General features: G+C 34.7%; 1 protein-coding gene across 3 annotated transcripts in view; it reads right to left on the bottom strand.

The window, feature by feature from the left end:
* Window positions 1-12,853, bottom strand: part of stxbp1a (syntaxin binding protein 1a) — a 31,174-nt gene that overhangs the window by 15,320 nt on the left and 3,001 nt on the right. For 2 of the 3 annotated variants that reach the window (XM_016548255.1, XM_016548253.1), the window contains exons 2-5: window positions 3,694-3,743; window positions 3,291-3,372; window positions 2,409-2,485; window positions 2,034-2,112 (exon numbers count right to left, since the gene is read on the bottom strand). In XM_016548255.1, coding sequence (XP_016403741.1) covers window positions 2,034-2,112; window positions 2,409-2,485; window positions 3,291-3,372; window positions 3,694-3,743 — 288 coding nt within the window. Of the gene's footprint in view, window positions 1-1,026; window positions 1,132-2,033; window positions 2,113-2,408; window positions 2,486-3,290; window positions 3,373-3,693; window positions 3,744-12,853 lie in introns of all 3 variants that reach the window. The other variant, XM_016548254.1, reaches the window with a different exon arrangement.

Raw genomic sequence — 12,853 nt, 5'->3', positions numbered from 1 at the left:
CAGTATCATTGTGAAATATGATTACAACTTAAAATAGTTGTTTTCTGTTTTGATATATTTTAAACTGTAATTTATTCCTTTGATGGCAAAGCTGAATTTTCAGCAGTCTTCAATGTCACATGATCCTTCAGAAATCATTCTAATATCTTGATTTGGTGCTTAAGAAACACTGGTTAAACAGTTGTGATGTCTAATATTTTTTGTGATACATATTTTTTTCTTTGATGAATAGAAAGTCGAAAAACAGCATTTATTTGAAATAGAAATCTTTTGTACCATAAATGTCTTTACTGTTACTTTTGATGAATGTAATGCATCCTTGCTAAATAAAAGTAATTAATTCTAGTTAATTCTAGAAATTAATTATTATATAAATAAATATTTTTTTATAATTTTGTATGCATGTCACACGCAAAAGACCTGTGACAGAATGCCACGAAATGTGTTCCTGTTTTCAAAGTAGTCTGAGGGATGAGCTTTGAGTTAGTGAGTTGTCTCCAGTCTGTGCTTTCATTCCTTTCCTTCCTGCCTTTGTGTTTTCCTGTGGCCGAATCCGTGCTTTATCTCTGACTGTGTCAGACAGTCTATCTGTATAGGTCTTCACAACCACCCCTCCCCACCCCCTATCGGCACACACAGGGTCACATGACCATCCTTCTGTTCAGCAGATGGGTTCCCCTTGATGCTTGTTTTCTCTCATAGCCTCCTCTGATTGGCCGAGGCTCTCTGTGGATGCTGCGTCGGCCAATTACGCATTGCTGAACGAGGTGGGTTTGCGAAGCATTGAGCAGCAGCATCACGCCAGGAGAAACGCACTGCTCCTCTGACTCCACTGAATTAATCATAGCAGACAGCCTAAGCAGCAAGGCATTGTGGGCCAGACTGCATCCCCCCAGCATCGGAGCTGTTCTGGAACACTCTATTTCTGCATTCACTTAGTTGCTTCTGGATAGTTCTCTATACGGATAGTCATTATTCCTATATATTTATATCTCTCACTTCCTCTCCCCTCCTGAAATGGCTCACCTGGGACTCATAGGGCAGGAAGGCGATGTTGATCTCAGTTAGGGTTTTAATGGTTTTCGAGGCACGGCTCTTCACCACTTCATTAAAAAGGGGGTCCGGGCGAAACACATGAAACACATGGGTAGTTGACATAACATTTCAAGCAATGACAGCAGTTTATTGAGGTTTTGACATTATAAAAATTATAAAATATTTCCAAAATCACCTGCAATACTTCTGCAATTAAATATTGCAGCTGATTTTCTATTGGAGATTTTTTGCATATTTACACTTTTATATACAAAATATTTGTAAATTTATATTAAATAATATATAAATGTATAAATAATATATACAGTGTGCAATATATATAATATATATGCAATATATACACATATATGTTTAACGTTAATTATATATATATATATAATTTCATGTCAAAAATATATCAGCTGCAAAATATATTGCATATTTACACTTTTAGATTTTTTAAATGTATATCAAATTTATATATATATATATATACAGTATATATATAATTGTATTATTTTCTTTTACAACATATATACAAAATATAAATAATACGTATCATGGATGCAGTTTTAAGTTTTTTTTATGTATTTTATACATAAAATATGTATATGTGTTTTATTTTTGTTATACTTTGTTTCTTAAGTGCTTCATTTATGATTTTTTAAAAATGTTCTATATTTCTCACTTAAGATTTTATTTTATTTATTTTTGTAACAAAGTAACAAATAATTAATTGTCAAACTAATTGTAACAGCACATTAATTTATGATTAACTCCAAAATAATTCAGTTAATTTATAGTTGTCATAGGAAAGCGCTGATTTGCCTTTATATCTGATGTTACACAGCATTGTGTTTAAGTAAGATTCATTAAAAACATTGTCTTGCTGATTGCTTGTGTAGTAGTCTAGTTTTGAGTGTGGTCCCATTTATACTATAGTGTGTATTACGCTTGCAGGGCTCTTGAAGTACAGTGGAGTACCCTCAGATACTCACAGTCAGTAAAGAACACATGAGCCGCTTTATATTTCGCTGAATGGGGATCTTTGAAGTCATTGATGAGAGTCTGCACAGACTGGTAATAGAAATACAACAAGCTTTAGATAACACTGTGTTTGTGTTTGTGTTTTGTGTTGTTATAGTAACCAAAATGGCCAGTAGAAATAAGAGTTTCAGGCTGTTTGTGTAGGCTGTGTAAATACTGTGTGTGTGTGTATATATATATATATATATATATACACAGTATATGTGTGTTAGTGAGTGACATATGTTTAGTGTGTACAGTGTGAAGGTTCCGCCTCCACACTGAGAGACGAAGTCTATGCTGGAGGTTTTATTTTAGCATCTTCTAAAAACAGTGTGTTTGAGTACCTTCTCAGTTGGGGTGATCAGGTAAATTGACTCCAATGAAGGGAGAGGCTCTCTTCGCTTGTTAATGTCTTCAACAACTGCAGAGATAAGAGTAGAAACAGCAAGTCAGTCACAGAAGCCGCTTCTCTGATACAGGGTTATATTCATTAACCTTTTGGTTAGTTGAAATAAAGCTGAAATAAAATAAAATATAAATATTAGATGAAAACCTTTAACTTAAAATATTTGAAATGTTGCCTTGGCAGCTAACTGAAATCAGTTTGTGTTGAAACGCCAAATTATGAACTGTAAATAAGAAAATATATATATAAAAAAATACAACTTAAAAAAATTTTAAAATTTAAATAAATTAAACAAATAGTAATATTAAAAAAAGCATATCATATAAAAAATGTAAAAATTGAGTCGAGTCTCCCATGCAGACAGAAATTGGTCACATATGGTTAGCTAAACTGTTTTATTTTTAGAACGATGGTCATTAGATATTTTCGTGATTTAATCAGATATCTGTTCACCTATTGTAAATCTATTCGGAGCTGAAGGGGGTTGCAACTGTTATGCCTAACAACGCCTTTTATCCATGACTATTCATAATATAACAAAACATCTTGTAACCTATTGCTAAATTAAAGATAATATGATGCTTTCCAGATTTGTTCTTTTGCAGACATCTCATTGACGTATGTGTGCTTAGTTAGGTTGTTGATATGAGATGTTTATTTCCATCTGGTCACCATTTTCCAGCATTTATATGAAAGTTTCAGGTTTAGAGATCAGTTCTGAATTGAGATATTTTTCTGTCCTATGAGCCATAGACTAATTGTTAGCAACAAAGGGGAACTTTTTACTTCACTGGGGGTCAAAACCTGAGGATTGACTTACTAGTGATGCCCTCTGTCATGATATCAGTCATTTTGCAGCAAGAAGACAACATCCTCATGCTGAGCTGGTCCACTATCAAAGCCTACAGAGAAAAAGAGAGAGCAGAAATAATGGGAGAGTCTCAAAAACGCACATTACTGCAACAGTAAGGGCTGTTTCACCCACAGTACCACGCTGCTTATGCAGGCAGTGTGAAAACGGTAATTTATTAATATGGGCACCAAAATAAATATGCATGTGGTGTGATACAGGCAGTATAGGATGGATGAAATTGTTTGGGCTTAATTATTCACACTGATTTCCTGTCTGTGACTCGGGGACTCAATGAAAGATTAAAACTGTGGTGAAGTGACATAAGGATAGCGTGGTTGCTATGGTGATGGGGTGAATGAGTTTGTCTTACCTTCCATTCTCCCTTCTTCTTCACCTTCTTGATGACATCATTCATAATCTCTGCAGGAAGAAGAGAAAAGTTCATCAAACATCTGATATTAATGGTTCATACACGTCTCTGACTTGTCATTTCCATTATTAAACCACACATACATGCTGTATTAGTGGTACATATTATTCCAGTTTAAAATAACTTTTTTCTATTTTAATATATTTTAAAGTGTCATTTATTACTGTGATGGTAAAGCTGAATTTTCAGCATCATTACTCCAGTCTTCAATGTCACATGATTCTTCAGAAATCATTGTAATATGTTGATTTGCTGCTCAAGAAACATTTCTTATTATCAATGCTGCTTTATATTTTTATGGAAACTGGAATGGCATTTATTTGAAATGGACATCTTTTGTAACATTATAAATGTCATTTTTGATCAATTTAATGCAAAAAATTGTACTGACCCCAGACGTTTGAATGGTAATGTATGTATCTTATTTTAGATTAAGTGTAAATAGCCGCTGCCTAAATTTAATAGTTCACTGCCTGTTTAGAACAGCTCTAGATTTATCATAGGACATAAAATCATAATGCAATTAAGAGCTGCATATGTGTCTGAATCATACACAACAAAACACTGCACTATATTTCACAGGAACCAGCTTGTGTGTTGATTTATAAATGATGTTAATGGCTACAGAAGTGTAGGAGGCAGATAAATATCTTACACAATCAAAAATATGAAGGTATTAGTGATGACACAATATATCTCTCTACATCACTCCCTTTATCATCTCACCCACCTGCTCCATTGCCATGCAAAGCCTCTAGCACTGTCGTGTGTGTGTGTGCCCGTTCTGTCCCCGTCACACCTGAGCCTGACTGTGCCCGCTGGTCCTCTATTAAAATGGATTATCTCACTCTCTTTTGCTTTCGATCTCTCGCTCTCGCTTTTTCTTCAGCAGAGTTTTTTTTTTGGCATATATTACATCAAAATTCATAGACACGCCTCTCAATAAATGGACACTCTGACTGCTGAAAAAGAATCATATTCAGTTTATCTGGTCATGCAGGTAATATTAACACTGATCAGCCATGTAAATCCAGGTGGGCAAGACTGGCTGAGCTCCACCCAGGCTCTTATCAAACACTACCCATCCAATCACAGAAATAACTCACAGTTTGGAGATATAAAGTCACAATTTTAAAAAAAAGGCAAAATTGAGAGATGCAAGAGTCAAATTCTCAGATATAAAGTCACGAGTGCGAGATCTAAAATCCCAAATAAGAGGGGGAAAAAGGCCAATTGTGAGATACAGTCACAATTATTTGAAAAAAAAAATTTGTGAGATTTAACGTGACTATTATGAGAAAAACAGTGCCAATTGAGATATAAAGTCAGATTGCCAAAAATAAAATGTCAGTTATAAGAATTTTTTTTTTTAAAACAGCAATTATGAAATGGTCAATACTAGAAAAAAACACCAATTGTGAGATAGTCACAATAATGTGAAAAAAGCATTGATTATGAAATATAATCAGCAATTGCAATTGTGAGATATATTCACAATTACAAGAAAAAAATGCCATTTGTGAAATATAAAGTCAGAGATTGGCAATCTGACCAATCACAACATCGGATCTGCCATTTTTGTCCGACAAACAAGCCAGACAGGAGAGTAGATTAACGTCGGTGGACTACAACTTGAAAAATTGTGTGTATTGACGTCAGTTTCCGCAGTTGAAACAACATACCTTCTTCTGATGTTCATTCATGTTTATTTCGTGCTATAACTAGTAAAGAGGTAGAGATATGATCGGTTCAAGTGCCGCTTGAACTGAGGCGCTACAGTGATCGGTCACCACACAAAACGGTATTTATTGTTTGAATTTATTAAAAAGTGACAGAATTTGAAAGCTGAGACTTTGTTTCATACCAAAAGTAACCTGCTCTGTCTTGTCTGTTGGCACATTGTCAGTGTCCTCTTTGCTCCGCAATGGATTTTTCACTGCGTGAGAACATGATGTGTGGCGTTAGAGCAACATGGCTTGTCCGACATAGCAACAGTAACTAAGGGGGGTGGGTTTTTGCGAAGAGTCAATTGTCAACAGTAAAGTAGCAATTGTGAGGGAAAAAAACAATTGTGAGATATAAAGTCGCAATTACTAGCAAAAGTCACTGTTTTTTTTATTATTATTTATTTCTATTACTCCTATTGTGTTTGTTTGCTTTTCCCCATTATCTTATGCTAATTAAGTGTTATGCTGATGCTCCACATAAAAATAAAAGCCATAATGCTCTGTATTTACAAAAAGGGAACTTATTCGGTGTGCACCATTCCCTGTAAAGTGCATTTGTTGCAGAATGTGCATTTGTTGCTGATTGGGAAGCCGGGGCGCTATCAGATGTGAGACAGAGACAGCTTTTGCTATGGCAGCAAATTGAATCTGTATCTTCAGATTCTCCCTCTGTTCAAATGCCAAGATTGTGCTGCTTACAGACCATGTTAAATGAACGTAGCCGATCATTGAGAATTGAATCTCTGTAGAATCTCTTTCTGTGTAACTACTGTTTCTGCTCTGTGGCTGATCTATCTTATTCACTCTGGTGTAAGTAATCCCATCACGCAGAGATTGGGCGGAGGCGACCATGTTTGTGTGTTGGAGCCAATATTAGCATGATTGCAATGCTAGCCATCTGGTTGTAGTGTCAGAATAAAGGCGCTCAGGGTGATTTTGTGGTTTTGACATTTGTGCCGGAGCTGTGATACAGAGTTAAGCTCCTCTGTGGATGAAAACACTGAATCCTGTCCGAATCCAGATGGATTATGGGTGTTTAAACAGGGGGCATGTTTTAGTGAATGTGAAGAGATTAGCGGGAAGTTTAGCTAACAGGAGATTTAGCATTGATTCCAATAGTAATTTATGTGAATGTGGGCCAAAGCTAATCAAACTGAGAGCAAACCAAACGTGCCAGTGAAAACATATGTCATATTTCTGACATGTTGGAAAGGAAAAAAAAAATGTCATCAAAGACAAATACATAAAGTATGACTTACATTATAAAAAGCCAAGCATGGAAAGCCGCAGATACAAGCAAAATCTACCAAAAAGTGTAGGATGTTTCTCTTTGTAGCAAGCAGAGTATCTTATGTAATTCAAATCTTCAGCAGAGCTTCATTAATGTCTCATTTTAACCCTTTTTTTTTTTTTTTTGTAGTTTTCACACAAAAATGATGCTTGGTGCTATGAAAATCCTGTCTAGACTAGAAGGAGAATTGTGGCCGATTGTGTTTATTATAAAATACAATGTAGCAAATAAATTATTTTTAAATAATTTTAAATAAATTTTATTTTAAAATAACATGTTACATTATATAGCTTCAAAATACTCACTCTACTGACCGGTGTTGTTATTGTTAAGCAAAGCTATAAAAATGTATAATATAGAAATGTCACTAAACTAAAACTTAATCTAACTAAAATGTTTCATTAATTGAAACAAAGTTGAAATAAAATGCATGTAATTATTACGTTAAAAAACTTGCACTTAAAAAAACAATTAACTGAAATAAAATAAGTACTAAAATTACTAAAACTGAAATAAAAATAAAGCTAATTAGAAATATTTTAATGTTACATTATATAGCTTCAAAATACTCACTCTACTGACCGGTGTTGTTATTGTTAAGCAAAGCTATAAAAATGTATAATATAGAAATGTCACTAAACTAAAACTTAATCTAACTAAAATGTTTCATTAATTGAAACAAAGTTGAAATAAAATGCATGTAATTATTACGTTAAAAAACTTGCACTTAAAAAAACAATTAACTGAAATAAAATAAGTACTAAAATTACTAAAACTGAAATAAAAATAAAGCTAATTAGAAATATTTTAAAACAAAACAAAAAAGCTAATAAAAATGACAAAAGCACAAAACTAAATCTAAACAAATTAAAATAAAAACTGAAAATATAAAAATAAAAGCTAATTCAAATATTACAAAATACTCAATTATAAGTCTTGTATAGTATATAAATAATACTAAAATAACACTGCCATTGACAAGGCTGTCATAAGATTTTAAAAATGACAGTAGTAGGTTGTGCACTGTATGTTAAATTTGCATTTAATTTACCTTGATTCATAAATAAAATAAGTTTAAATTTATATTTATAGGCTATAATACACTATCTATTACTCGCTTTCCACTATTCTCCATTGAATAAGTTTAATAAATATCTATGAGTTTAGTGTTTTTGTGTTCTTCTACTACTATTTTAACTGAAAATAACACCAAGCGCACACCCTTTCAGAGGTATACGCTGGGTCACGTCGTTCTCAGCTGTCTCCAGAGGACACTTCATCCAGTCATGTGACATCAGCACAACCCCCACTGGCCTCAGTTCACTTCCGCCCATGTTCAGCCTCCAGGACTGAGGTAAAAACCATTTTACTGTACAAATGGGGGTCACTGATGCGAACGAAGGGGAAAAAATACAGAGAAGGACAAAATGAATGTCAAATGGCCTCATCCAAGGCTTCTGCAATATGCTCAAAATCCTAATCAGTATGCATTTAAAACATCATCAGAAAAAATCAGTTTCCTGCATGCATTTTATACATTCTTTTACAGAGACTTCTCAATGTATTGATTTTGCTTCCTCGCTGATCTGTAACCTTTCAAGAGATGAATTCTTGCAGTGCAGTAGAAATGTACTGTATTAAATCATACTGTATACAGGCCAGGTGTCAGTTAATGAACTCCATTTATTTCTTTTCCTCCTCATATTGGGTAATAAAATGTACTGCAGTCTATCAGCTGTTTGTCCACTGCAGGCTGGATCCCTGGAATGCTGATTTTCTCAGACAGGTGCTGATAATGCGTTTGGGTTTAACTGATTTGGGATCAGTCAGATCAGCTAGATTGGAAAATGACGCTAATGCAAGATAACTGTAATTCAATAAAACAGCAAATTTCATTTATGTGCGTTAAATTAAAGGTCCAAATTAGGTTTTTTCCATATGATAATATGTACACTGTAGTTAACATGGAGTCAAACACTTAAAGGGATAGTTCACCTAAAAATGAAAATTTGATGAACATTTAATCACCCACAGGCCATCCCAGATTTGTTTCTTCATCGGAACACATTTGGAGAAATTTAACATTACATCACTTGCTCACCAATGAATCCTCTGCAGTGAATGGGTGCCGTCAGAATGAGAGTCCAAACAGCTGATAAATATATCAATATAATCCACAAGTAATCCACACGACTCCAGTCCATTAATTAACATCTTGTGAAGTGAAAAGTTGCATGTTTGTAAAAACAAATCCATCATTAAGCCGTTTTAACTTTAAATGGTCGCTTCTGGTCATAATACAAATCCATAATCCATAATAACGCTTCATCCAGTGAAAAAGTTCATCCCCTATTATCCTCTCATCAAAATTCACTGACTTGTTTGTTTAGAACTGTTTTGGACAGTTTTTGCTAATAAATGGTGCTTGATCCATGCATATTTCTCTCCTGATTCAGACAAGGTGACATTTTTACTGGAGAAAGCAATATTAAGGATTAAGGACAAATTTTTCAATGATTTAAAGTTAAAAATGTCTTGATGAATTTGTTTATTACAAACATGCAGCTTTTTGCTTCACAAGACGCTAACCGATGAACTGGAGTCGTGTGGATTATTGTGATGTTTGGACTCTCATTCTGACGGCACCCATTCACTGCAAAGGATCCATTGGTGAGCAAGTGATGTAATGCAAAATTTCTTAACAACGTGATTTACAGCAGCCTAAACTGAACTGTGAATGTGCAATAAGCATTTTGGGCAACAGCATACTAGGGTTTACAATAGTACCATTCATCTGTATGTGTTGATGATCAACATTTCAGTTTAGATTCCACTCGGTATTGAAACTGAACTAGGCTTTGAAGCAACATTTCAGTTCATGGTTCATGTCAGGCTGATCTCTCCATCACGTCACAAAGACAGTAAAGGACAGTGCAGATGCCCTCATACTATAAGAGCTCTCGGTATATTGCACCCACTCTGTCTCGTGCTCTTTCACTTAAACTCTGAACCTCTCTCTTGAGTACACCAACTGGAGTCTCATCTCACTCCAGCTCTTCACTCTTCATATTTAACCTTAATGTAGATGTCTTAATTAAGCACAAGCTCTAGCTTGTGATAAAAGTAGATATTTGGTTAAATGAAGCTATATCTTACAGCTGTAATCAAAGATGGCTTTAGCAAGGACATTTTGATATGATAGAATCACTGTGTTTGACTGCTGGTTATGTTTAGGCAATATACTTGTTCATCCACAATATATTCTTGATGATTTTGCTGACGATATTCAAAAACAAGATTGTGAATGAATGCATGATTATTAACTATTTAAATTAATCATCAATTTGTCTAATCACTCACAGAAGACATTTTTCATTTATGTTATGAATTTTCACTTATTTTTCATGAAAAATGCCATCTATAAACAATTTTGAGCGATGAAATATGTCTAAATTAGCTATGGATGTACAATACATGAGCATTATAATCAATCATATTGATTATCAGTTGATACTAGATATTTGTTTCATTTATTGGTATTGGTTGATATTGAATATTTAATTGATATTAAATATTAATAAAAAATGTACTGTATTTTACGTTGAATTGTACCGGCTATTTGTTCAAAATGATGGTTCCTCTATTTAAAAGATCACCCATGTAGGCCATTTCAGAGCAAATACATAATTAGATAAATACTGCAGTCAAGACGCAATATCACCCAGCTGTACTACTGGTCAATACAAAAAACTGTACAACTACACATCGCTGCAGATTTAACCCTCCATATTCCCAGGCTCCCTCAGGGCACTCTTTCATGACCCACTTTTATGCTCAGTCTCTCAGGTTTTTTTATGAACATTTACCTTAAAGAGACAGTCTGTGGTTTTCCTTATCCTTGTGGATCTGCGTTGATTTTCTGATATGAAGACTAAACCTAGAAACCTTTTATTTTCAAGTCTTATATTTTCTATTTATGTTGCTTCGCTTGGTTGCATCAGTGACCTTGGTGTTTTTCTCTTATTTTTCAACCAAGGTTTACTATTAATATCTGCTGCGTAGGACTGCAAACAGAAACTGAATCATTTATTTCTTACTGAGGAGTTCTATATTAATAAATATATAGAGAGACTTTTTGAAGAGAACTGGTGTTGTCTGAGCATCTCATCCATACTGCAGTGCGGTCTATGTGCAGAGTGTCAGATAATGCCCCTGAGAGGGTGACTATCCAATATTGTCCTTGTGTAACAGACAGAAGATGCTCTTCTAAACCCCAACCAACGTCACAGAGTCCAAGGACAGAACACACACACACACATTGACTTGGATGCTGTCCTGCTGGTATAGAATTTCAGCATGCTGAGTCACTACGCAACACACCCATTCAATGAATGCACATGCACATAAATATCCATATTAAACTGATACCAATAAATGGTATTCCCATTCACTTACATTATAAGACTGACAGACTGCAACGGTTTGAGTTAAAAATCTTTGTTTGTGTTCTACTGAAGAAAGTCACCTACATTCAGCATGCTGAGTCACTACGCAACACACCCATTCAATGAATGCACATGCACATAAATATCCATATTAAACTGATACCAATAAATGGTATTCCCATTCACTTACATTATAAGACTGACAGACTGCAACGGTTTGAGTTAAAAATCTTTGTTTGTGTTCTACTGAAGAAACAAAGTCACCTACATCTTGGATGCCCTGGGGGTAAACAGATAAACATCAAATTTTCATTTCTGGGTGAACTATCCCTTTAACTTAAATATAAAAAGCATCCTAAACCAGATCATGCCATTGGTAACCACCAGGGAGAAATTATATAAAACTGCATAAATTGCAGGCTTATGGCTGATCTAAATAGAAATCTATAATTCATTTCGACTGTTGGTACATTGTGCATCCGCCTGCAGAGATTGGAGATGTTACACTGGTCTGTGCACCCTTGCACAAAGCTAATGCAACACCCAAATGTCAGGGCGAGTGCAATCATGGATAATGACATGCTAGTGGTGCATTTCAGACATGGAGACAGCCATGCTGGTGTACAGTAGGCTAATAGACAGTGTGATTTATTCAGCAATGTCTTTAACGCATTTCACGGCTTGCCAAAATTGGTCTTTGGGATTAAAAATATGAGAGTCGTTGTCAGCAAACATCTAAAATATCTAGAACACTACAGAAGCCTATTTCTTTTGATAATGCAAGCAATGAATTTTAATACTTTTTCACAATTGTTCCCTGACAGATGATAAAATGGGAGAAAAAAAAACTATTTTATTGTCTCCAAATAGAGTAAAGGAACAGACAAGCAACCTTAAAAACCCAGTTTTAACCAACCTAAGATTGCTTGCTAGTCTTAGTTGCTAGTCTTAGTTGGTTTAAGATGGTCTTGAATGGTCTGAAAATTGCTCAGAACCCCTCTGGCTGGGTTAAGCTGTTTTTTGCCACCGCTCGCACTGTTCTGAGAATTTTTAAGATCTAGTTTGTATTGCTACTCCCTTTTTAATTTCACTCTGCCCTTCATTTAACCCCTTACACTTTTTTCATCCACACTAGAATTAATCATCAAGTGCTATTTTTATCCTGGTGTTTGTCTGTTCTATGTGTTCTTTATATATGCTGTGAAGGCAGGTTTTCTTGTGTATTGGATTGGAGGAGAAACCTTGATCAGTAACAATTGAATGCAATTCTGAAACAATAAAGAGCCACAAACTGGATCCATACTCCCCAGCTCTGTTAATGGAGAACAATAAACTGTCCATTGTCAAAATGCTTCTTAATACATATCATGTCATATACGCTGGTGTGAAAGGCATGGAGTTTTGTTTGAGCTTTAAAGGAGTTATAAATGTCCTCCGTTCAATTGAAGCATGAATCACACACGCTTACAGTTTGCCGCAAGGCACATTGACTGTCCTCTCTTCACTTGCCCATACACACTGTGATCAAGGACTCTCATCTCAGTTTTCGTGTGTGTGTGTGTGTATATATATATATATATATATATATATATATAATAAATTGTGTGATGCAGGCCAGCTGTCTTTGATATTCCCTA

Source organism: Sinocyclocheilus rhinocerous, unplaced genomic scaffold (genome assembly GCF_001515625.1).
Source record: "Sinocyclocheilus rhinocerous isolate Xijiao unplaced genomic scaffold, SAMN03320098_v1.1 scaffold192, whole genome shotgun sequence".
Classification (NCBI taxonomy): domain Eukaryota; kingdom Metazoa; phylum Chordata; class Actinopteri; order Cypriniformes; family Cyprinidae; genus Sinocyclocheilus; species Sinocyclocheilus rhinocerous.
Note: the sequence above shows the minus strand (reverse complement) of the source record. Positions and strands in the feature narration are given on the sequence as shown.